Source organism: Pleurodeles waltl, chromosome 6 (genome assembly GCF_031143425.1).
Source record: "Pleurodeles waltl isolate 20211129_DDA chromosome 6, aPleWal1.hap1.20221129, whole genome shotgun sequence".
Classification (NCBI taxonomy): Eukaryota; Metazoa; Chordata; class Amphibia; order Caudata; family Salamandridae; genus Pleurodeles; species Pleurodeles waltl.
The window spans coordinates 334,552,317-334,579,447 of NC_090445.1; the positions used below are offsets into that span (position 1 = coordinate 334,552,317).

General features: G+C 47.2%; 1 protein-coding gene across 1 annotated transcript in view; it reads left to right on the forward strand.

Annotated features, from left to right (window-relative positions):
* CARMIL3 (capping protein regulator and myosin 1 linker 3) overlaps positions 1 to 27,131 on the forward strand; it is a 1,220,401-nt gene that overhangs the window by 691,905 nt on the left and 501,365 nt on the right. The window contains exon 23 of the mRNA XM_069238205.1: positions 15,133 to 15,226. Coding sequence (XP_069094306.1) covers positions 15,133 to 15,226 — 94 coding nt within the window. The remainder of the gene's footprint in view (positions 1 to 15,132; positions 15,227 to 27,131) is intronic.

The following is a 27,131-nucleotide window of genomic DNA, read 5'->3' on the forward strand; positions in this document are numbered from 1 at the left end:
ATGAGTACCAGAATGGCTTTGTACTGGGCCGCACAACGTCCCTCAACCTGCGTAGATCTTTTCGGGTGATGCGCTATGCTCCTGCCCATTGGCCATGAGTGGGCTGCCTAGTAATAGACCTAGAGAAAGCATTCAACTTGCTGGAATGGCATTACCTTTTTGCAGTTTTTCCCAAATATGGTTTAGGCCCCCGTTTTATACAATTAGTGAAATTGCTCTACACACTCCCATCGGCTCGAACGAAAACTGGATGCCTCATGTCTTTCTCTATCTGTATCAGGAGAGGCACACAGCAGAGGTGTCCTTTATCCCCACTACTTTTCGCTCTGGCAATTGCGCCGGCAGATTTTGTTTTGGAAGACGCTTCCGCTAACAGTCATGGGCAGGGTAGCCCTTGTCAAAATGATAGTGCTGCCAAGGCTCCAATATTATTTTGTAAATTTACCACTATATGTCCCAGCCTCCTTTTTTCGATCTGTGGAGTGAGAAATCCGGAATTTAATCTGGAACCTCTCGACATAAGATAGCCCTCTCCAAACTTTACCGCCCACTGCATCTGGGAAATCTGTGGTTACCAAATCTAGAACATTATTACCAAGCAGCACAGATACAGTGGATAGCTCGCTGGTTCTCATTGCAAAACCTGGTAGACATGGCCACTGACCTTCCGGCATGGTCGCGCAGGATATTGCTCCAGTTATTCCACCCCTGTGTTAAATCCGCCACACCGGCGCCTATGTTACTAAAGCTGGCTTACCGCTGCTACCGCAGATGCTGTTACCAGACTGGAAATGTCGTGCCCTATGCGCCAGCTGTACCATTATTGGGGACACCACAAGGCACATGTGCCATGACATCTGCAGAACTGGCCGCCTGGTACGAAGTAGGAATTTATAATCTGGAGGATCTCTATTCCGAAGGCACCTTCTGCACTCACGACACACTAATGGAAGACACTCGCCTACACTCAGGCACCGTTCTACTGTATAGATCTCTCAGACATACCTTGCAGCAAGCATGGGAAGACCCCGCAAGGGAACCCCAGACACACTACACACTGCGATATCTGCATATATTCAGAGAGTAGCAGCATTTAATACACTGGATGGTGGACTCTTTATGCACACCTACATCCGGCACACTTGTGGCCCTCCGAGAGAGATGGGAGGGGGGATGGGGGAGACCTTTCACAGACAAGGAATGGGAGACCATATTAGTAACCCCTGTGTATGTACCGAGCAATATGCGATTTTGCCTAATACAATATTATATAGTTCAAAGAGCCTACCTCACACCCGAGACAATTAACAGATACTTTAACAGTATAGATGCAGCTTGCCGTGCTGTTAAACTTTGGGGGCGGACCTCCTGCACATGGTATGTATAGTCTTGCCCCACTCTGAGGTACCTAGCGTGCTGTGTAAACCGACCCTTACCTCAGACAAGGGAGGCATACATTCTGGGATTGTTCCCTAGGGGCAAAAAACTGAAAGTAACATCCCGTTTTCTAGATCTGGGATTATTAGTGGCCAAGCACCTTATCACCTGTAAATGGCAATCCCCTGAACCACCGGTATCACTGACTGTCTGGGTGAGAGCAGAGCGCATGGCTCTTAGGCGCAAGGAGGTATTGGGGCTGCGCAAGTATCCTTTATTGTCACAATGGGAGCTCATGTTAACGGCTCTCACTACTCCCTTGGGGCCTGCACAGATAAACTCCGACCCTTCTCCTGTAAGCGATGCATGATTGCGACGGCATGCATATAATCCAATGCACCACATATTTTAGTATATGGGCAGTACAAGTAGACACCACCTGCAATTTGGCGACAGATGTGCCGGATGTACACCATATAGACTGCATGTGTGGAGACAACTTGTCGAACTCCTATGATTGTAAAGTAACTATAATAATTCTGCTTTGTAGATACATGGACATGTTCTGTCTACACCCTTCCCTTCCCATATGTTTATAGTTCCGACTTGAACGCGTGCAACACGTGGATCACATGTGCCTTTTGCTGTATTATGTCATCTTTCCAAAATAAATGCAATAAAGAAATATTAAAAAAACATGAGTGGCTGTACAGGTGGGTAACTGTATGTGTCAGTGGTTGAGTGGTTTTATGAGTGGGTGTATCAGTACCTCTATTGGTATGTCCCTGGATGTGTAAGTAGCTGTGTGGGTGTGTGACTGATTGTATTAGTGACTGTATTGGTGTCTAAATGGGTATGTAAGTGGCTGTATGGATTGGTACCTGACTGTGTTAGTGGGTGTTTGGGTGTGTAACTGAGTGTGCAAATGGCTCTTTGTATTGGTGGATACATAAGTGCTGTGTAGATGTGTGAGTGGATGTGTAAGTACCTCTATCGCTGTCTGACTGGGTGTGTCAGTGACTCTGTGCTTTTGTAAACAGGTATGCTAAGCAGGACCTCCGTGGTTATGCTCTGTCCCTTCTAACTTGGTAACGGTACCTTTTCCTTCCCACAATTAGCAGACTGGTCCCCCCATGTAAGTCCATAGTATATGGTACCTAGGTATTGGGGTTGCAGGGAATTCCTATGGGCTGCAGTGGTTATTCTGCCACCCATAGGGAGCCCATGCAAAGGGTCCTGCAGGCCTGCCATTGCAATCTGTGTGAAACAGATGACAGGTGCATGCACCCGGTTTCACTACAAGTCACTGCACCAGGTCACTGTAAGTCACCCCTATGGTAGGCCTTCTCAGCCCAGAGGGCAGGGTGCAGGTATCTGTGTGTGAGGGCACCCTTGCACTAGCAGAGGTACCCCCGCAAACTCCAGACCTTTTTTCCTGGACTTTATGAGTGCGGGGATGCCATTTTACGCATGTACTGGACATAGGTCACTACCTATGTCCAGCTACATAATGGTAACTCCGAACCTGGGCATGTTTGCTATCAAACATGTCAGAATAGTATCCCAATACTGTTGCAAGTATTGGAAGTATGGTTCAATGCACTCTAGGGACTCCTTAGAGGACCACCAGCATTGCTACCACCAGTCTTACAGGGTTTTCTCAAGCTGCTGCCACACCTCAGACAGGTTTCTCCCCTCCCTCTGCTTGATCTGATCAAGCCCAGGAAGGCAGAACAAACGATTTCCTTTGGAAGAGGGAGGTAACACCCTCTCCCTTTGGAAATAGGTGTGACTGGCTTGGGAGGGGTAGCCTCCCAAGCCACTAGTATGCTTTGAAGGGCACATTTGGTGCCCTCCATGCATAAACCAGTCCACACCGGTTCAGGGACCTCCAGTCCCTGCTCTGGCATGAAAATGGACAATTGAAAGGGGAGTGACTACTCCCAAGTCCATTACCACCCCAGGGGGGCTTAGAGCTCCTCCAGAGGGTCCCAGGGTTCTGCCATCTTGTTTCCATGGGAGCATCTGAGTGGCCAGTCCAGGCAGGTGACGTCAGAGCCCCCTCCTGATAGGTGCTTACCTGGCTAGGTGACCAGTCCCCCTTTAAGGGCTATTTAGGGTCTCTCTCTGGGGTGGTTCCTCATATTCGGCTTGCAAGACTCCAGCAGGATTCCTTTGCACAACTGGACCCTCTAGGAACCGACAACGCTGCAATCCACAAAAAAGACTCTTCTGCAACTTTGTTTCCATGGTTCCTGCCAGCTTTGCAACATTTCCCCGGCTGTGCATCCTCAGAAGACAACAACTCTTCAGCCTGCACAAGAAGAAGGAGGAATCTCCCTTGGAGGGAAGGAGTCACTCCCCTGCATCTGCAAGCACCTGCTGCAATGACGACCGGCTGCATGGATCTCCCCTCATCTTGAGCTGCATGGATCGTGCATGACGGGTGGTGGTCCGTAGTCCTCTGGTCCTCTCTGCCAGCTGTCCCACTTTGGTTGAGGTAAGCCTTTGCCTTCCCACGCCGGACAGTACTCCTGTGCACTATGTCTCTTGCAGCTGCCAAGGCTTTTTTGCATCTTCCAAGGGATCTTCAGGCGACATGCAGCTCCAGTCCCCAGCACTCCTTCCTGCGACACTCAGCCCTCTGCATGTTTCTCCTGTGACGTGGGATCCTTTTATTTAGTGCTCCTTCTGCAACCTCTGTGTCCCTGTCCTGTGGGACTCCTGTGGGTGATGCCTCTGCTCCTGTGGACTCTCTGTGATACTGAGGGTCCACTGTGACTCCCCCTCCTGGGTTGAGTCCTCCTGGGCCTTGCTGGGCTCCGGCAGCACCACTTTTCCACTAACTGTGAGTTTGCCTTTGCCAAGACTTGTTGGTGAAATTTCTGCACTAACACCCGTCTGCAATCTTCACTCCAGCGTGGGACATCTTCTGCATCCATCAGGAACTCTTTTCCAGCTCCATGGCTCCAGTGCTAACCTGTTCTTCTTCACTTTCGACCAACTCCTGCAAGTGCATCTGGGGGGGTAATAGCTCCTACTCCTCCTGGACTCCACTGTGACTTTTGGACTTCGTCCCTTCTCTCCACAGGTCCTCTTCTTCAGGAATCCACCGCTGATTTCTTGCAGTCTTGTCTGGGTGTCTTCTTTTCTTCTTTTTCCTCCTTTTGGACGGTTTGGGGAAAAACACAGTGATTTAGTCCTGCTTTGCTGGTCGCTGAGGGGTACTGTGTTACTTACTTCTGTGGTTTTCTAGTACTCCCAGCTCCCCTCTACACATTCCACTTACCTAGGTGGGGGTCCTGTGTTCACATTCCATTTTTTTTGTATATGGTTTGTACTCCCCTCGGGTCGGTATTGGTTGCACTGTTTTCTAACCTTTTCTATGCCTATTTCTGATTCCTTGTGTATATATTTGGTGTATTACTGACCTCCTATTGGAAGGTTGCACTTCTAGTATTTTGTGGTATTGTGTTCCAAAAATAAAGTGCCTTTATCTTTGTACAACTGGGTGTTTTCTTTAATGTGTATTAGTGCTGTGTGACTACAGAGGTATTGCACGAGCGCTGTATGTCTCTTAGATAAGCCGTGGCTGCTCATCCACAGCTAGAGAACCTGGCTTCTAGACACTGCCTACACTTCACTAAGAGGGGATACCTGGACCTGGTATAAGGTGTAAGTACCTTGGATACTCACCGCACACCAAGCCAGCTTCCTACACATACTTTAAGCAAGCACCCACATCTAATTTAAAACATTAATTTATACTGGCTTAATAAAACAACTATATTTTCAGTACAGCAATTCCTCTCCCTCCTTTGCTCCTCACAGTTCTTTTTTACTTAATGTTCTCATCTAACCTCCCTTCTGTTTTGCCTTTTACTGTAGTGTCTATAAGCCACATATTTTCTTTCAGCTTACCTACACTCATAGGTTTTTTACCTTATTTTTTCATAGTACAACCTAATTCACATACCTGTTGTGCAGCTTCAATGTTATTATCTGGTAATATCTGTTTTCCACTGCAAATCTCAAGCAAGAAATATAGCAATCCTCCTCCACTCACAGTAGAAAACTACCAATAATGGATACCCTTCCCAGTGTGCTCTCATACTGCTGTACTTAGCACATCACACATTTCCTTTAATCTTTTATTTTGTTATACCACATCTAAATGGCCACTGTTTGGAAAGTCTGTCCATGTTTCCTATAAGGAAGCCCAATTCTGTAGGTATTTTTGTGGAACTGCGGATCCACCGAGGGTCTCAGCACACCCCCAATGTGGTCCACGGTGGAAATGCAGATCCACATGACAGCCCTTAAAAGTATTCAACAATCTGCTGTCAGTGCTTTTCATTTATATTTTACTGTGTAAAATGTTTTCGATCACAATACATACACTCCTTAATGAGCAATTTTTGTACACCAGTCTGCTTTTCAGTTTCACACTGCTCTCTCCGTTGTTCCCTCCCCCCCACACTCTTATAGCTCTGTTTCCATATTAATCATGTTTCCAATAGTCTCTGCTTACCAGTAGGTCAAAAGTAAACAATGATGTCTTCTCTTTTGTTCCCGGTGCAATGCGGATTTGCCAGTACCCTGCAGTTAGGTCAAAGGTACTGAGGAATTTTGCTGCACCTAACTTGTTCTACTACTCTTGGAATGCAGTGAACATCTGTCTTGGTGACAGAGTTGAGGCCTCTTTAATCCCCACAAAACCTCATCTTTTTCTTACCATCTTTAGAATGGGGTTTGGAGACTAAGACCATTGGGCTAGCCCAGGGACTGTCAGAGTGTTCAATAACCCCTAACTCCAGCATCTTGTGGACTCCCACTTTGATGCTTTCCTTAACTTGGTCAAACAGTCTATAGATTTTGTTTTTGACAGTCAAGCTGTCTCCAGTGTCCACATCATGGGTACACCAGTATGTCTGACCAGGGGTCAAGGAAAAGAGCTCACCATACTTTTCAGGACTTGCCTGCAGTCAGTCTGCTGTTGGGCAGAGAGGGTGTGTAAGTAGACCACTCCATCAACTGACTCATCTTTAGGGTTGTGTGAGAGGAGGTCAGGGAGAGGTCTACTGTCTACTTCCTGATCCTCATCAGTAACCATCAGCATTATTATGTCAGCCCTGTCACTGTAGAGTTTCAGGCAGTTTACATGGATCACTCTGTTGGGTGTCCTGCTAGTGCCCAGATCTACCAAGTTGGTGACCTTACTCTTTTTCTCTAAGATATGGTAAGGGCCACTCCATTTGCCCTGAAATGCCCGGGAGCCACAGGCTCCAGAACCCATACCTTCTGCCCTGTTTGGAACTCCACCAGTGCAGCCTTTTGGTCATACCACAACTTCTGAAGCGGTTTTCTGGCTTCAAGGTTTTTAAGTGCCTTTTCCTTGTACTCAGCCATCCTGGAGTGGAGGCCAATCACATAGTCCACCACATCTTGTTTAGGCTCATGGAGAGGTCTCTCCCAACCTTCCTTAACAAGTGCAAGTGGCCCGCTAACAGGGTGGCTAAACTCCCTTCTGAGGCATCTCTTTCTAGGCGAAAAGCAAGCATAGCAGGAGGACATCCCATCTTCTTTTTAGTTTCTCTGGGAGAACCATGATCATGCCCTTTAATGTGTTGGTGAACTTTTTAACAAGTCCATTGGTTTGTGGATGGTATGGTGTGGTGAACTTATAAGTCACCCCACACTCATTCCACAAGTGTTTGAGGTAAGCTGACATGAAGTTGGCACCTCTGTCAGAAATCACCTCCTTAGGAAACCCTACTCTGGTAAAGATACCAATGAGGGCCTTGGGTACTGTAGGAGCTGTAGTAGACCTAAGGGGAATTGCTTCAGGATATCTTGTAGCATGATCTACTACTACCAGTATATACTCATTTCCTGAGGCTGTGGGTGGTTCAAGTGGACCCACTATGTCCACACCAACCCTTTCAAAGGGAACCCCAACCACTGGAAGTGGAATTAGGGGGTGGGGGCTTTGGGTGGCCTCCAGCTGTGCCACTGGCTTGGCAGGTGACACAGGAGTTGCAAAACTCCTTCACCTTTTGAGACATTAGGGACAAGTAGAAATGGCTGACAAGCCCATTCCACATTTTGGTTTGGCCCAGATGTGCTGCTAAGGGGATGTCATGGGCTATAGTGAGGAGAAATTCCCTAAACTGCTGAAGCACTACCACTTTCATGGTTGCACCAAGTTTTGTCGTAGTTCGGACCCTTGCTCTGGGCAAGACTGCTGGTTAAAGGATGACAGTACTTTTTCTTGTAGGCGACTACGCCTTTCCTACAACAAGTCGCAACTGTTGTCCCAACCTTACCGGCTCACTAGCAGCACCTCACCAGAAACACAATAGTAAAAGGTGATTTGTGGCAGCCTTCATGCATGGACTCGAGAATAAGACATCTCAGGGGGTGTCGTGGTTAAACAGAGATTACCTCTTTCTCACAGATATATCATGTCTCATACAAACACAGGCAATGACAAAGATGCAGTAAAGTTTCAATAGTTTTTATTTAGCATAACTGCAATTTGCGATAAGTTGCATGGGCTGCAATGATTAGGATATTGAATAATGCAAGAAACAGAATTGTGAAGACGAGAGTCATTATTACAAAGACCCCCACCATCTTGCAATGCATAGAAAAGACATACGAGATGTAATATGCCCTAATACCCTAATGTGAAAGGCCTAACCTCCTACCTAAAGGAGAGCTGGGTTTGCTAAACCTAATTTGCCAATGCCATGTCCATGAGAGGAGCCCCCAACCCTTGTTACTTTGGAATGAGGTCTCTATCTCAGACTCCGCCGGGACACGAAGACTGGGTCAGCGTCAAGACAACATGCAGCATCGATATCAGCGATGGTGGCGATGCCCTCTGGTCGGAATCCCTCTGATTATCTGTCTAAAATGCAATATATTTATAGAGATCTACAAGGACCCCTGACGTAGGTGTGTTCCCAAACAATAGATAACAGACATGCTTGGGACGGCAATTAATATAAACAATCCCTCGAAAGAATAGAGTGGGAAAATCCCTAAGTGTGAACACCTACTGTTTGTTTGTCTTTGTTGCTTGATCTTGACGCCTTAGCGCGGTAATACTGATAATGTAACTCATAACAAGTGGCCTAACTATAAACAAGGCAGCCATCTTAGAAGAATTAAATAATTAAATGGGCTAAGACAGAGCAAGCTAAGTAGGATAAAAGTCACTAGGTGACGGGGGCACGAGTCTGCAAGCTGGAGGCTAAGCTAACTCCTGTTATCCCATTAAAAAGAACTAGGATTCACTTCTGTTTGGGGTCTCTGGCCTCAGTGTAGAGGAATCCCTCCTCCCAATAGACCCTGTGTGAGCCACTGACATCTCCCTTTTCCTGTGCAGCAGCTTGCTTCCTCACGCCTTCAAGAGTAGGACTGGTTTTCTGTCCCTGGCACAGCTGGTCCCTAGAGGGCACCCCTAGGCCCAAGAGCTCTACCTGGTAAGGTTCAAGCTCTATAGTCTCAGTTCCCTCAGAGGATATCAAGCCCTCTCCCTGAGAAGAGGAATCCTGTTTCTTTTGCTGCTCAGAAGCTGGTTCCCCAGTCTTCCTGCCTTTTCTCTTGGAAGGCTTGGCCAGTGTTTCAGGCTCCAATACTTCTTTTTCACCCTGTGCCTGGTTTTGTGCTCTAGCCTTTACACACACCATCTCAGGGATAGCGAGCATGGCTGCATTTGTTTTGAGTTCTGCCTCGGCCCAAGCTTAGGAATCCAGGTCATTCCCTAGCAGACATTCGACTGTGATTACAGAAGAGACTACTACCTGTTTAAGGACAGCAACCCCTCCCCATTCTAAGTTCCCATTGCCATGGGATCGACTTTAGTGACATTGTCAGCATTGATGACTGGAAAGGTTTGTCCAACCACATACTGTCCTGGGGAAAGCAGTTTTTCTGTCACCATGGTGACACTGGCACCTGTATCTCTCAGGGCTTCTACTTTAGTCCCATTAATCAAGGGATGCTGTCTGTATTTGTTCATATTAGGGGACCAGACAGCAAGAGTCGGAACATTTACCCCACCATCAGAGACTTAAAGTGGCTTCAGTGTGAACACTGATTTGCTCTAGGCACACTGTTCATCCCACTTGGAGACTAGCTATACGAGTACTAACTGGTGCAGTACTAGGGGAATTCTTTTTGGGACAGGTCAAATCTCCAGTTTGGTGTTGATTCTGTCTACAGTTGTGAAACCAGGCCCTCTTGGGATCAAAGTGCTTACCTTTGTACCCATTGGAGTTTTGTGAAGAGGCTCAGGCCCACTCTCCTGTTCAGGTTGTTGTTGGCCTTGAGAAGACTCTTTGCTTTTATCTTTAGGTGTCTCACCACCTTTCCCCTGAAGAGACGTTGTAACCCCTTTCTTTTGGTCACCCCCAGTGGAAGTCTTGGTTACCCTAGTCTTGACCCAGTGGTCAGCCTTCTTTCCCAATTCTTGGGGAGAAATATGACCTAGAGCTGCCAGATATCGATGCAACCTGTAATTGAAGCAGCTACTTAAAAGATGTTCTTTCATAAACAGATTATAAAGCCCATCGTAGTCATGTACTCCACTTCCAGTTATCCAACCATCTAGTGTTTTCACTGAGTAGTCTACAAAATCAACCCAGGACTGGCTGGAGGTTTTTTGAGCCCCCCTGAACCTAATTCTATACTCCTCAGTGATGAATCCAAAGCTCTCAATCAGGGTAGCCTTCATGTGGTCACAGGTTTCAGCATCTGCACCAGGGAGTGTGAGGAGCCTATCCCTACACTTACCAGTGAAGATTTCCTAAATATTCCTAAAGCCTAAAGATCTTTTTAACTTTCTGGTACCACAGGCTCTCTCCAAGGCTGTGAACCATTTGATGATATCATCACCCTCTTCATACTTTGAGACAATCCCTTTGGGGATTTTAGGGGTATCAGGGTGCTCTCTGTCCCTAGGAGTTATATTGCTGCCACCATTAATGGGTGCTAAGTCAATTTCTGCTCTCTCGCTTTCTATTCCCAGGAGCTGTCTCTCCGAGGCTAACCTTTTGGCCATCCTTGCTAAAAGGATGTTATCTTCATTGAGGCTGCCCTCAATGTTCCCTGAGGAACTGGACTCCACTGTGGTAGGCCCAGATCCTGAGAGTACTATCCTTGGGGACAGAGACCTTGGGGCCCTGTCCTCCCTAGTTAGGTTATGAGAGGGGAGTACTTCCACCTAATCCCTAACTCCTTCCCTATCTGAGGGGAGGTCTTCCTCCTCAATAGGGTGTTCCATAGCATACTCTGCCAAGAGCTCCTGGAGCTTGTCCTTGGTAGGGTTGGAACCTGTTTTGATTTGTTTCACTCTGCAGATGGTCCTTATCTCTCTACTATCCTAAGATGGAGGTAAGGGGTGAGGTTGAGCTCCACCGCCATATCCTCTGAGCAGCTCATTTTGTTGCTAAAGTTGGGTATTACGTGTAGGAACTAAAAAACTACTTTTAGCTACTAAACCCTAACTATAGTAACTTTGAAACTTTAAAAGAAATGCTAAAGGGGACTTTAAGCAAGGCCCTAGCACAAATGTTTGGAAAAAATGTTCAATTGAAAAATCAAATCAATCTAAAACCAATTTTTGGAATTTAGTTGTATTGTATTGATTTATTTATAAAGCGCGTTCCGGAAAGACGCATCGAAGCGCTAAACTGGGCAAGTCAACGGAAAATCAGAAGGCTCCCTACAGGAAGAATAACACGCCTATTGAGAGAAAAGCCAGGTTTTAAGATTTTTTCTGAAAATAGCGTGGGTAGCTGTTTGACGAAGCGCAATGGGTAGAGCATTCCATAGCCTTGCGGCTTCCACAGTAAAAGCTCGATCCCCCCATCTAGCCCTATTACAGCGGGGCACCGCAATCAAGAGGATCTCAGGTTTCTGGTAGGTTGGTACTGTCGAAGGGTGGATTTCAAGTATTCGCAACCCTCTGACTGTATAGCTTTATGAGTTAGGCAGAGGGATTTGAATGTAATTCTCTTATTAATAGGTAACCAATGTAGCAATTTCAAGCTGCTACTGGCAGGACTGAGGAAGATTCAGTATAAGGCGAGCCGCAGTGTTCTGAATAGTCTGCATTTCTTTATTAAGAGAAGTTTTGTTAGCATTTAACAAAAGGGCATTGCAGTAATCTAATCTTGACGTGACTAGTGCCAACACAACAGGTATTCTCAGGTCATCCTTCAAAAGATGCAAGATTTTTCTGATAGTTTTCAGGGTCCAGAAACAGACTTTAATAGTTTGATTAATCTGTAAGTCAAAAGAAAGAGAAGTATCAAATATAATGCCAAGGTTTTTAGCCAAGAGGCAAGTTGTTGGGCATCCCCCGCAGTCTTCTGGCCACCAACTACTGTCCCAGGGAATATTATTATAACCGAAGCACATAATTATGGTCTTATCCCCATTGAGTTTGAGCCAATTGCTAGCCATCCAGTTATTGATCGCTGCCATACAAAGTCGAAATTTCTCTGTTGATTCCTTCCAGTTGTGAGCTACAGGAATAATCAACTGAGCATCATCAGCGTAGGATACAATCTGGAAACCGAAAGAGCGTACCAGGCCTGCTAAGGGCGCCATGTACAAATTGAAAAAAGTTGGACTAAGAGACGAGCCCTGCGGCACTACACAAGGAAGTTGAAAGGGGGAAGCACGCTGCTCCCCATAGGACACCGTGATGGATCTGTCAGTTAGGAAGGATCTGAGTAAATTCCAAACGTTGCCCCTCATGCCAGCCTGATGTAGGCGCCAGAGCAGGATGAGGGGAGAGGTGGTGTCAAAGGCGGCAGACAAATCAAGTAGGACTAGAATGGTACCTTCTCCCATGTCCACTCTTCTGCCGATCATGTCAGATGTGGAAATTAGAGCTGATTCTGTGCTGTGCGCACAACGGAAACCATGTTGGGACAGATCCAACCTTCCGTTTGCTTGAAGAAAATCAGCAAGTTCCACGTTTAGGTGTTTTTCTAGCATTTTGGCTAGGATGGGTAAGAGTGAAATCGGGTGTAGATTAGAAAAGACTGCAGCATCTTTACCAGGTTTTTTAGTAAGATGGATGACCATAGATTCTTTCCAGTTCACAGGGAAACGACCTTCCAGCAGAACCTCCGCAAACACAGGTTCCAACACAGCGGCAATAAGGGTAGGAGCTAATTTTAAAATGTGTGGTGGGCAAGGATTGTTGGGAGAGCCGGATTTAACCGACAGCAGAAGTCCTGCAATTTTATTGACAAAGAGATTGAAAGCTATGTAGTTGGTTTCCCTGGTTAGAGTGAGATATAGCCTCCTCCCTGTCCTCCTCTAAGTCTGGGGGGGGGGAGACCTAAAATCTGTCTGCAGATTGACAATTTTGTTTTTAAAAAAGTCAGCTACCTTTTGACAGTGCAGCGGGGAGTTCTCTAGAATAGGAGTGGCCGTCAGGGCACGTACTGTTTTAAACAGTTCTTTCAGTTGTGTAATCAGATATTGGCTGAGTTGTCCAGCAAATGCAAAGATGTAGACCCCACCACTGATCGACCAATATAGGAAGCTGGCTCTGTATATACTTTATCAAAATGAGATACAGTTTGCACAGAGGCTTAAAAGAGGCTAAAGTAGATAATACTAATGCTCTCTTTTGTGGTACTGTAGTTGAGCAGTTAGGCTTAATAGAGGGTAGTGCAAAGCAGTTGTTGTACAAACACAGTCAAGGTACAGGGTGCAAACACAACATTGGGCGCCCAATGCTTTTCAATGGGGGAACCCCAGGGTTCCAACAGATGCTGCAGGCAGGGGGTCGGTTGCGGAAAACCAAATGCTGGACAAGTAGGAGAGGTGCCTGCTGGATGGTGCTGGGCCGTCAGTCGGATTCCCCCAGGCCAGGGGGCTGCAGATGCAGGGGAAGCTTAGGGCGTCAGGAATCTTCGTTGGATCCAGTTGCAGTCAGGGGGGTCCTCCGGATTCAGGCTGCAGGCATTGTCGTGTTGGCCAAGAGGGTTCAACCCAGGGTGTACCCGAGGTCGGAATCGCCTGGGGACCTACTCTGGACCTGTGGGCCACCTGGACTCAGGCTGTGGGTGTCAGGTGCTGAGTGACTAGGGCTCACGGATGCAGGGCGGGTCTGGAGTCCTTCTTGAGTGTATCCTGTGGACAGGCCCACTGTCCCCTGGAGTTCTTGGTCCTCTGATGGGCAGGCAGCCCTCTGGGGGTTTGTAGAGGTTGCTGGTCCTGCAGGATGCATTAACCTCTTGTAGCAGGAGTCTTGAAGCTGCAGACAGGCCGGTAGGGTTGTGGACAAGTCAGTTGGCTCCTGGAGTCGGCTCTTCAGTCCTTTTTCTTTTTCTTGAGGTTGCCAGGAATCTGAAGAGAAAGGTTCAGGGGTGCCCCTTAATACTAGATTTAGAGGCGTAACAGGGGTCAGAGGGCAGCAGCCAATGGCTACTGTCTCTGAGGGTGGCTTCATCCTTCCTGTACCCACTCCTTTTGGGGAGATGGGCACATTCCAATCCCTATTGGTCCCTCTCCCCAAAGCAAGATGGAGGATTCTGGAGGGAGGGGGTCACTTCAGCTCTGGACACCCTAGGGCTGGTCCTAGCTGAAGTGGTCACATCTCCTTGTTTCTCTTAATTTTCCTGCTGGACCTGCTGCCAAAAGTGGGGCTTGGTTTGGGAGGGCGGGAATCTCCACTAGTGCCCTGGGGCTAAAGATGGCCTCTTTTTATAAATTAAACATAAAGAGGTGTCTGTACAGTGCACATCCTGAACTCAAGTGTTTAAAAGTACCATCATATGTGATAATAAAGAAAAAAGAGACTCTGAGAAATAAACTTTTTGTCTACGATCACACAGGTTGGTCAAGCAGGGAAGTATATAGATTCTGGGTTATCTGGTTTCACCATGTGAGTATCTTTGTTGTGCTCTCTGTCTCTCTTTTCTCTCTCTCTTTCTCTCTCCCTCTCTCAACTGTTACATCTGAGGTCACACTTTAGTCTTTCATTCTTGTCTCACAATGAGAAAAACCGAAATATAGGGGGTTATTACAATTTAGGAGGAGGTGTTAATCCGTCCCAAAAGTGACAGTAAAGTGACGGATATACCACCAGCCGTATTACGAGTTCCATAGGATATAATGGACTCGTAATACGGCTGGTGGTATATCCGTCACTTTTGGGACGGATTAACACCTCCTCCAAAGTTGTAATAACCCCCATAGTTATCGGACCCCACTCAGGGCCCTTAGACCCAACTACCAAGCTAAGAATGCATTGTTTTTGGGGGGTGACTCTCCCCCTGAAGCTACGCCCCTGACGACCCCATATCAGTATTCACCAGCATTTTACTGTATTTGCCAGCCAGCTTCTACAATAAGAAACGGGAATTATTTACCCAGAGGAGGGGACGTTTCCTGCCACATACAGTGATGTGCATAGTCAGATCAAGTTGTGCATTTTTTAATTTATGAATGTGAATTGTGCAGTTTGTTTTATTTATTAAGTCATATGTTATGGTTTTGCCACATGTTAGCGGAAAGTCCAAGAGTGTTCACTAAATATAGTAGAGCGCATGGAAATCTATATCTCTGTAGTAATCATAAACGTAACTTTTGTTAGTCAGCTTCTTGTGGACATGCACGACCTCTGAGTCTTGTCTGCAGCAGATCCTAATTTTATTATCAGTCATGGCGATGTGAGACAAGCTGCTGCGTACTTACGTCGCTGATTTTCTTTCCTTGCAGTAATTATTCTTTAAAGTTCATGTCATTCCCAATCAGCGACATCACTCAAGCATACAAGAATAGTCCTGAGAAGACAGAGGAGGCATGGCAAAAGGTGAGTGCCGGATCCTTCTTGTGGGTTACTTGAGGCTGAAGGAGCACTTTCACATACCTTTTTTGGTAGCTGGCATGTGGATGCATCTTCATTTGTCTATAACTGTAGGCTGACTTCTATCAAGATGGGCACAAGTCTCACCTTAAAAACTAACACCGTTATCACCATTTAATATGAATTCAAATGTATCCTGTTTAAGAACGTTTTTCCTGTGCTGGTGTGTTGGACTAAAAAAACAGTGTGAGGGGTTCAGACTACACATCACATTTCTCTAGTGTTGCGCACTCTGTATGACTGGAGAGTGTAGTGATTCTTCTACGCTGTCTGGCATGTGTTTCTGAGCTACTAGCTGCATGGCAATTTTTCCTACACCATCTATACTTTGGCTTCCTATTCCTTTACAATTTCCATTTGAATTCCCTAGATTCTGATGGATGCTGAGTGAAGTAGGCAGTTGCCTGCTCTCTTCCTCTCCCATCATAGCGCAACTTTCAGCATTTTGCAGAAGAGCACTGCAGACCTAATTCAGAGCTGTTATTGGTAGATATTAATTTAATGGTTCTGTGGCTCAGCTTTGGCTGTGTTTTCATGCTTGTTGTAAGCTCCTCCGTAATTTGTTTGAAATTTGCCTATGAAGAAGATTCCTGTGGAGTTTGAGTTCTTGTGGTTTTGGCACGGTTGTAATGGTACATTGGTGGTTAGTGACCCAGCCCTTTGACTGCCATGAAGAGTTTTGTGGATAATTCATGTCTACAAAAACTTTTGATTAGTGACAGGTTTTCTGGAAGATTTTATTTTTAAAGGTTTTAAAGAATGTAACGGTTCTGGTGTTAGTTTTTTGGATCGTAGCATGATTGGTTGGATTTCTTATTAGATTTAGAGTTTGGGAGCATAATGTTAAAGTGGGTGATGTTGTACTCTGCAGATGCGAGTGGGGCCACTAATATGCTATTCAATTGTATTCCATTTTGTAGGATGGTGTTGAGATAGTGCCCTTTGATTTGAAAGCTACACTTGGGTAGCATTTCTAACTGTAGACTGTCACATAAATCAATTCATTCTTGTGATGAGTGGATGGATTTGTCTTTAACACAGACGTTTAAGTTTCCATGTAGTAATATTTGGTTGGAGTTAAGATGGAGATAGACTATTTGAGTGGCACATTTATTGAAAAGGGTTTGGGCAGGAACGAGCCTCTTGTAGCATGCAAGAAGGTAGGTGGTGATGGGGGTTATCTGCATGCGGACACATGACGCTTCATATGTAAAATGCTGGGTTTGAGGTGGTTTTTGTTCTGTTCTTGAAATCTAGATGATTCTTTAAAAGCATTCTCAAGTGTTGATTTGTGGATGCAGAATGGTTTGATCATTTGCACTTTGTAAATGTTTGTCTAAGTTGAAAATGGGGACCTGCATTTGTAATGATGATGAAATAAATAGTGGATTGGCTACATCATGACACTCACATGGCTGGATGGCTATGTTTATTGAGGTTGTGTGACGGCACAGCATCTGACCGAAGGTCAGGCCCTTTTGGTCATAACATGCCCAAACAGGCATGAAGCCCTTTGCATCAATGCCATCAATGCCAGGGATACAAACCCAGGGAGGAATCTTTAAGAGAAATGGATGCCTTTATCCAAATTGGCAGCACTTATTCCTCTTACCACTTCTCTGGGGAACATGCAAGCCCAGTTATTTTCCATTCTTTTCTATTGTGGAGGTTCTCTGCATTTTGTGAGGGATGGGCTGATTTGTAAGAAGGGCACCACAGCTGGCGTAAAACATGCAACTTCCATTACTCTTGAGCTTTTCATGTAGTACCAGAAGAACAACACCTGACATTCTTACTTCTTTTCCGCTTGGAACATACTTTCAGCACTCTCTTCTCTGCTCTCCAGTGGCTGTAGAAGTAGATACATTTGATAGAGACTTCTAGCTGCAGAGATCTTTCAAGCTTCTAGCGGCCTGGTAGCCGTCTTCAGTTAGCGCAACCCCAAGGAGGTCACAGTCCCCCTCTAGGAGGAGGTCGCAGCACCACTCCAGGAGCCCCAAGTCAACTTCATAGCATTCGAGGTCTTTGGGGCATTCATGTAAGAGGCACAAGAAGAAGATCAAGCGGACTTCGACTTTGCCACGCCCGTCGTCCGAGGAGGCATACAGGGAACGTCAATGTTCCGAGCGTGGCTCCGCGTAGCCGTCGCCAGGGCGGACTTCACGTCTTCCCCCTTTTCCGGGGACCAAAGCGACCCCTGCTCAAATCAAAGAATTTTACGAGGCTATGCGTCTTGTGTTTGAGTGAGCTGCACTCTCAGGTGGGTCTTCGGGCCCCGCAGGGTCAGCAGGGGCCCCATCGGATTCAAAGTCTGTGGCTTCGGCCTCCGTTGGGGACCCCGGGATCCGATAGTGGATCCGGACCGGTGCCGGTATCTCAAAGTCAGCCTCCTCTGGCGTCGGGCCCGATGTCGATGCTCCCACCACCACCGGCGACCACTGGTGGTGGTAACATCATCCTCATTCTGGGTGATCTGGAGCCGGAACTACGTCATATGACGTCGATTCCAACTTAGACGGCGCCAATTAGGCCCAGATCAGTGCCTGAGGCTTATTCAGAACAGCCAGGCACAGGAGAGGAGTGGGAGGGGTCTGAGGACCCTTTAGAATATGGATTGGAGCATGAACAGGACTGGTATGAGGATCTAGGGGAAGCCAGTGGACTGGAAACTTCTCCAGATGCTGGCATGCTCTCTCCTCCCGCTGTGGCTACAGAGGAGGGTGCATCTTATGCCATGGTGGTGCATAGGGCAGCTGAGGTCTTGGACCTAGACTTGCCTACGGTGCCATTGAGGACTAATCTCCTGACGGAGGTGCTTCAGCCAGGGGTTGCTACATCGGAGCCGATGTTGCCTTTCAATGAAGCCCTCACGGATGTCCTTCTGGGAACATGGTCCAAACCCAGCACAGGGGCTCCTGTGAATAAGACAGTCGGGCGCCGCCATAGACGTGCTCCAAATTACCCTAGTTTTCTCACCCAGCACCCCACCCCGGAGAGCTTGGTGGCCCAAGCCTCCACTTCCCTTGGTGCCTTCCGTTCCACCCCCTGGATAGGGAATCCAAGAGGCTGGACCAACTTGGAAAGAAGTTGTTCTCTTCCTCCAGCCTGGCATTGAGGTCAGTAAACACATCTTGCCTATTGGGCTGTTTTTCCCATACTTTATGGGATACGGTGGCACAGGTGCTGCCCCAGGTCCCGGAGGGTGTACGGGACACTCTCACCCAGGCTGTAAAGGATGGGAGAGATGTAGCCAAGTCCACTACAAGACTGACCGGGCCCAAGTAATCCTAGTGGCTCCGGATTGGGCACAAAAAGTTTGATACCCAGAGCTTCTCAAAATGAGCATCAGTCCTCCAATATGGTTACCTCTTTGGGAGGAACTTCTGCCACAGCCAACTCTGCGGCTTCAGGCATAGAGATTGAGCGGCGGCAGTTGATGGTTTATGACGTCCCTCCTGAAGTCTGTGATGTCATTCTGGCAGTCAGGCGTCCCTCTACTAAGACGGTTTACGCCTGCAGTTGGAAATGTTTTGTATTATATTGTACAGTGAGGTCTATTGATCCTCTTTCTTTTTCTCTTTCTAATATCCTTCTGTTTATTCTGTCACTCGCCCAACAGGATTCGTCTTTAGGGACTCTTAAGGGTTATCTTTCTGCCTTATCGACTTTTCTTCGCTTGCCTGATGAACAGTCCTTGTTTAAGTCCCCTATTGTACAGAGATTCTTAAAAGCGCTTGTACATATGTTTCCACCTACGCCTTTTTATTATACCCCAGTGGGACCTTAATCAAGTGCTTACTTTTCTAATTTGTGCTCCTTTTGAGCCTTTACATAATTGCCCTCTCCGGCTGCTCACTATCCAGACAGACTTCTTAGTGGCGATCACATCTGCCAGGAGAGGAGTGAGATGCAGGCTTTATTATCGAAACCGCCGTATCTCACGATATATCCTGATAAGGTAGTCCTCAGAACTCATGCCTCTTTCCTCCCCAAGGTGGTGACCGCTTTCCATCTGGGTCAAAATATCACCCGGCCCACCTTCTTTGCTCCACTGCATCCCTCTAAAGAAGAGGAGTGTCTCCATCGGCTAGACCCAAAAAGAGTGTTAACGTTCTACCCTGGCCGCATGTAGGAAGCTGACTCTGTATATACTATCTCAAAGTGAGAGATAGTGTGCACAGCGTCCAGAGATTCCCCAAGAGGCTTGACAGAGGCAATAATAGATAATACTAATGCTCTATGTGTTGTAGTGTGGTCGAGCAGTTAGGCTTATCAGAGGGTAGTGTGAAGCATTTGTTGTACACACACAGGCAATAAATGAGAACACACACGCAATGACTTAACTCCAGGCCAGTAGGTTTTTATATAGAAAAATCTTCTTTTCCAAATTTATTTTAGAACCACAAGATTCAAATTGCAGGCAAGTACATTAAATGTAAGGTACTTTGCAAAGGTATAGTTAGGACTTTGAACCAAAACAATAATGTACACAGTTTTTCATAAAATGGCAATGAGCTATTTTAAAAGTGGACACTGCAAACTTCAACAGTTCCTGGGGGATGTAAGTACAGTTAGGTTAATGTGGTAAATAAAGCACTTACAAGTTCAGTCTCCGTGGCCTAGGTAGCCCGCCGTTGGGGGTTCAAGTCAACCCCAAACACCCAGCACCAGCAACACAGGGCCGGTCAGGTGCAGAGGTCAAAGAGGAGCCAAAATAACATGGGTGCCTGTGGAGACAGGGGTTGCTCCGGTTGCAGTCTGCTGGCAGATAAGTACCTGCTTCCTTGGGGAGCAGACCAGGGGGGTTTAGTAAAGACCTGGGGGGCCCCAAGTAGGTACACAAAGCACACCCTCAGCGGCACAGGGGCGGCCTGCTGCAGTTGGCAAATAGGGCGTCGGGTTTGTAATAGGTTTCAATGGAGGGACCCGGGGGTCACTCAGACTTTGCAGGCAGGGTACAAGGGGGCTTCTCGGGCCAGCCACCGACTGAGCAAGGGTGAGCCCTGCCTGCTGGTCACTGTTGCACTGGTGGTCGGTTCTTCACGGGCCTGGGGGCTGCCGCTGCAGTGCTTCTTCCAGGCGTCGGGTTTCTTCGTCCCGGGCAGTCGCGGTCAGGATAAGGTCCTCAGGATTCCCTCTGCATGCGTCGCCGTGGGGCTGCAAAGAGGTTAGCCCAGGGGGGACATGTCATTAGAGTCACCGGGGTATCCTCTGTGGATCGTTGGTTTCTCTGGATACAGGCCAGGGACCTCAGGTGCAGAGTGGTGGGGACTCACCCTTCTGGAGTACGGTGAGAGTCCCCTTCAAGATGGTTTCTTCTTGCTTGTTTGGACAGGTCCGCTGTCCACAGGAGTTCTTAATCCTTCTTAGGTGCAGGGCAGTCCTCTGTTTCGGTAGAGGTCACTGGTCTTGCAGGATGCGTCAGTGGTGCAGGTTCTCTGAAGTTGGAGACAGTCCAGTAGGGCTGGGGCCAAAGCAGTTGTCATCTTCCTCCTTCTCTGCGGGGCTTTTCAGCTAAGCAGTCCTTCTTCATTGTAAGTCATCAGGAATCTGATTTTCTGGGGTCAGGGTCACCCCCAAATACTAATTTTAGGGGTGTGTTATGGCTGGAGGGCAGTAGCCAATGGCTACTGTCCCTGAGGGAGGCTACACCCTCCTTGTTCCTCCTCCCTTTGGGAAAGGGGGTACATTCCTATTCTTATTGCGCTAAAACCTCTACAACAAGCTGGAGGATTTTCTAAGTAGGGGGTCACTTCCACTCTGGTCACCTTAGGGGTGGACCTGGCTGAGGGGGTGACTCCTCCTTGTTTTTCTCATTATCTCCCCGGACTTGCCGCCAAAAGTGGGGGCTGTGTCCGGAGGGCGGGCATCTCCACTTGCTGGAGTGCCCTAGGACGCTGTAACACCAGGCTTGAACCTTTGAGGCTCACAGCCAGGTGTGAAGCACCTCCACCCAGGACAGGCTTTGTTCCTGGTCACAGAGTGCACAAAGGCACTCAACCCATGTGGCCAGAAACTGGTCTGGAAGAGGCAGGCTGGCAGAGACCGGTCATCCTAGCACTGGCAGTTGGGCTGGCATGCAAGGGGCATCTCTAAGATGCCCTCTGTGTGCATTTCTCAATAAATTCAATAAATCCCACACCGTGATCAGTGTGGATTTATTGTGCTGAGAAGTTTGTTTAATACCAAACTTCCCAGTATTCAGTGTAGCCATTATGGAACTGTGGAGTTCGTATTTGACAAACTCCCAGACCATATACTCTATATGGCTACCCTGTACTTACAATGTCTAAGAATTGGCTTAGACACTGTAGGGGCATAGTGCTCATGCAGCTATGCCCTCACATGTGGTATAGTGAACCCTGCCTTAGGGCTGTAAGGCCTGCTAGAGAGGTGGCTTACCTATGCCACAGGCAGTGGGTTGTGGGAATGGCACTCTGAGAGGAGTGCCATGTTGACTTAGGGGGTGATTCTAACCCTGACGGGTGGCGGAGGCCGCCCGCCAGAGTTCCCCCCTCCAGAACACCGCTCCGCGGTCATAAGACCGCTGCGGTGATTCTGGGTTTTCCACTGGGCTGGCGGGCGACCACCAAAAGGCCACCCGCCAGCCCAGTGGAAAACACCCTTCCCACGAGGACGCCGGCTCCGAATGGAGCCGGCGGAGTGGGAAGGTGCGACGGGTGCAGTTGCACCCGTTGCGAATTTCAGTGTCTGCTGAGCAGACACTGAAATTCTTTGTAGGGCCCTCTTACAGGGGCCCCTGCAGTGCCCATGCCATTGGCATGGGCACTGCAGGGGCCCCCAGGGGCCCCACGACACCCCATACCGCCATCCTGTTCCTGGCGGGAGAACCGCCAGGAACAGGATGGCGGTATGGGGTGTCAGAATCCCCATGGCGGCGCAGCGAGCTGCGCCGCCATGGAGGATTCATTTCGGCAGCGGAAAACCGGCGGGAGACCGCCGGTTTTCCACTTCTGACTGCAGCCAAACCGACGCGGTCAGAATGGACCGCCGGGGTCAGAATGACCCCCTTAGTCTTTTTCTCCCCACCAGCATACACAAGCTGTGAGGCAGTATGCATGTGCTGAATGAGGGGTCCCCAGGTATTATTCATACATGCTGCAGCCCTTGGAGACCTTTCCTGGCCACAGGGCCACAGGGCCCTTGGTACCAGGGGTACTTTTTACAAGGGACTTATCTCTGTGCCAGAGCTGTCCCAATTGTGGAGACAAATGTACAGTGTTATGGAAAGAACACTGGTGCTGGGGCCTGGTTAGCAGTGTCCCAGTACACTTTCAATCAAAGCCGGCCTCGACAAAAGGAAAAAAGTCAGGGTGTAACCATGCCAACAGTGGCATTTTCCTACACTGCACAAAAGAGATCCGGGTGGATGACCAACTCTTTGTGGAGTATGTTGGTGCAAAGAAGGGGTGGGCAGTCCATAAACAAGCCATTTCGCGCTGGGTCATCTCTGCATTAAAATTTGCTATGCTTTGGCTAAGAAGCAGCCTCCTGAGGGCTTGAGAGCTCACTCTACCAGAGGGAAAGCTGCTACCACAGCGTTAGCTCGAGGCTGCTGGTACTAGACATCTGCCAGGCGGCAAAGTGGGCTTCCTTGCACACGTTTGCAAGACACTACTGCCTAGATAGCCAGGTTAGAAGAGAGTGGCGTTTTGCTCGCTTGGTCCTGCAGGACTTCCTTGTGTGAAGTATATCTTCGCAGCCCACCGCCTGGAGTCATAGCGTGGGTATCTATTCTAAGGTAAGGAATCTGCAGCTAGAAGTCTCTATCAGATGAACAAGTTACATACCTTCGGTAACAAATTATCTGGTAGAGACTCTATCTTCAGATTCCTTACATCCACCCAAGCCTCCCCGCTCTGCATATATGTGTTATGTGTTTCCGATTTTTACCCTTTCTCCAGGGCATGTCTTTTTGCTCAGACAATCAGAAGAAAAAAAATATATATAAAAAGTTGGTTCTTCCATGACTCTGCGCTTCTGGTTTGGGAAGTTGTGGAAAAGAACTGCCGTACGCGTGCCGGGGTGGTGCCAATATAGAAGACAGTGACATCACAGACGGCTCCAACTACGCTGACGACGCCACGCGGAGCTGGATGACGCACGCGTATCCGAACGATGCCACCTGACGGCGCATGCAGGGTACTGCTCAGCAGAAAAATACCAGATTGGAAGCTGACGCCAGGGAATTCTAAGGTAAGGAATCTGCAGCTAGATAGAGTCTCTACCAGATAATTTGTTACCGAAGGTAAGTAACTTTTTCATCAACTTGCAATGCATGTTTAATTACTTGCAGTTCTCCATTTGTTCATAATTGGTGGCCCTAATATTAACAATATGTCTCTTTGTATAAGTCTCTTTATCAAGCTAACCCTTTTCCCGGTCCCATGATTTGTAATGCTGATTTTAATGTAACCATAAATCTGCATATCAATCCATTGTCCCCCAACCTCAATAATGAAAGTGAAACAAATCAGCAGACATGATGATCAGCATTACTAAAAATGATTTCAAACTTTCTTTTATGCACTGAATAAAAATGTAGAACACAGAAATTACTATTATTTTTTAATTCACTGTTTAATGAATGCTAGGCCAACATATGTCTTATCATAATTTTGGACCATATGATGATTATCAAATATATTCTAATGCATATATCAGAAAGCCCTAACCTTGTACTCAGGATCTTATGGGAATGATACACTCTTTAACTCCCAACCGTAACCACCACTGACCCCACATAATATAGCATGTCGGACAGTAGTGAGAAGGGTTTGGAGTAAAAGAAAAACAGATATAGCATATCCCCACTAGGCCCTCAGCTTGACAAACACACTCACACTCTGAAGAGTATGAGCTGTAATGTTGACACACCGTCAGGGCTGACTTGTATGCCAATTGTATGCATTTCCAGGAAAGCTGTGATATATATGAAGATGTAATCTTTTACATTTTCCTGCTTATATACCACCAATGAATTTCATTTATTTATATTCAAGAATAAACAGATATTGCACATAGTACTTGTAGTATGCATATATTAAGTGATGTTTATTCCAGTGCATTTTTATAGTTTATTGTTTATATTTGTAATTCAAATCATCTATAATGCTACATAGTAGCATTTGTAGTTAAATGTTCATGTTGATTTTTGTTTTTGATAACATTCAATAAGAAGTAATATGTTGATTATTTTTAATAACATTCAATACAAGGCCCGTTGTTTCAAAACAGTCTGAATTGAGTATTTCAGCAGTAAGGAAATGTCTCTTTTGTATGGTCATCCCCAGGTTTTTCGACTGATGCTGCTGGTTTTTTGACTCTGAGAGTGCACTGAGGCCTGCAAATCAGACCTTAGTGCCTGAGCCCAGACCTTAAAATATTTGTCAAATTACCTGTAACCAATTAGAAATGACTAACTTTCCTGTAAGTCGCTAGTATATGCTACCATGGAACCCAGGGCATGTAAGTTGGAGGGGTACCACCAGGCCTGCAGCACTGGTTGTGCCACCTTGGAGGTCCTCCAAATAAGTGGCCCCCAGTCTGCCATTGCAGACTGACAGAGGTATTGTGCACTGCTAGCCCGACTTTGACATTGAAAACAATGGCAAAGATTTTGCTTCCCCTGTACATCTGTGTAAGTCACCCCTCAGGCAGGCCTACCAAGTACTAAGACAGGGTGCAACATATTACATGATTAGGGCATGAAGTTTACAAATCCTGACAGCAAACACATGAAAACACAATTTTTACTGTGGAAAGATTTGGTCGCCCAATTGGCGAGTACAGGATTTCACCCTGACCCCTCAGCTGTGATAATTCCTGAACGGTGCTACCAAAGTTGTCACTCCAAGGTATGAAGCAACTTGTTACATTAAGCCTGACTTGTATCTCAAGTCAAATGAATGTAACATGTTGCAGTTTGCAGGTTTTACAAAGCTGCCACCTTATTCCCTGGGGCAGGCATGGAGCCTGTTCTCCAAGACAATCTTCTGCCCTCCTGGAGAGGTATACCAACAACTCGCAGGAAGGAAAACAATGAGGGATTGCAGGCCAGGAAGTGTTAGCTGCTCATGCAAGGATCCACTGAGGTGTTATCCCAAAAAAGGAGGCTAGAAATGAGAAGACACCTTTGAAGGGCAAGTGCAGATGTGTCACATTAGGGAGGAGAGCTGTCCTATTGTTTAGGCAGACATGCTGGCACAGGGGGAGGAGAGAGGAAACCAGTTGCCGACCTGGTTTCCCCAGGAGCATGTAGCTCTGAGGTAGCAACGCCCCAGTGGTGGGCTAGGGAGATCTGAACACTGATAGAGGGGTCCCGCCACCTTGGGAGTGGGCACAATGGTGCATCCTGGGATAGCCAGATGTCACACTCCATAGGAAGTGCTCACTGTGTGGGAAAGGAACTTGGTAGCCCATTGGCTACCAACTGCATCCTGCCCTGAGGGCTTTTTCCAAGCATAAAAAGGGCACCCCTGGCACCCAGTCCTCAGATCTCTATCTGACTGGAAGAAGGGACCAGAAGAGGACTGCTCTAATGCACCAAAGGACTAGCAAAGAGACACTGCACCAGAGGAATGCACCTGCTACACCTGGTGGCTAGCAACGGAAGGGACTGTGCCTGCTGTTTCCTGCTCAAAGGAGAAGCCATCTCCAGAGGCCATCAAAGCCAGGAGACTGTAAGGGCTACCTGACTGGCCTCCTGTTTGCAGCATAGGGACACAACAGCAGAAGATGCCTGCTAGGGCAACTTTGTTACCAAGAGTCTTAAAGCCCCTACCATGACTGCAAGACTTGACACACAGAGTTGCACCAGAGTTCGCTGAGTCCGGGAGTGCTGCCAGACAGCTGCTGGGGCACTCAGAAGGTGATTTATTGACCCAGGAAGGATTGGCCTGTGACTTAGACACCATGCGACTGGTCCAGTGGGACATTGATTATGCAACCAGCACTCCTTCACCTTCTTCGTGGACCAAGAAATCCCTGCAGGAAGACCCCTGTCGACCATGTTGCTTCCACAGCATCCTTAGAGCACCTTCAGCATCCTTCATCCCTAGCATCAGGATCACTCCACTGGAATCCATTGCAAGGTGAATTAAGTGCCTGGATCTGCTTGAGTACTGCTTCCTCTGTATCAATGATATTTCCAAGGGCCTTGCTGGTCCCCCTGCCTAACTCCCTGCCAGAGTTGTTTGCCCCAAGTACTTCTACCTTACCCATGTTTTCCTTGAAAAAGTTTCTAAGGGCCTGATTTAGATATTGGTGTGTAGGATATTGGTCACCTTTGTGACGGAGTAACCCATCCGCCAATATCTAAATTAGGCCCTAAGTGTCACATTTGTTGAATTTGCCAAGGCTTGTTTGGGTTGGGTAAAAATGCTTTGATTTGTTTTTACTTGTAAAATCCATATCTCTGGAACCCTTCAGTGGATCTTTTTCATCCTAGTAGCTAAATTCTTATAAGAATACTTACTATTTTTATAAATTGGGATTTGATTTCTTGAGTCTCGTCGACTTCTTCAATTGTTTTGGTGCTGTTTAAATGCTTCACACTAGATCCTCTGCAAAAGCCATGCCTCTCAGTGCCACAGCTACCCACGGTTGAGCTGAGGGTTTAACAGATAAAACCTATTGGACCTGAAGGGGTTGGTAAAGGTATTACATGGTGAGGTCGCACAACCATGCCATATGATACACCCATTTCCTTACATAGGTGCCTAGTCGTGGAATCCAGAACTTGTTTAGCAGTACTGTATAGTTGTTGAAGTCAAGGCCTCTAAGAATCCGCATAGGAAGACACCTAGAAAATAAGTTCTTTGCTTCCAAA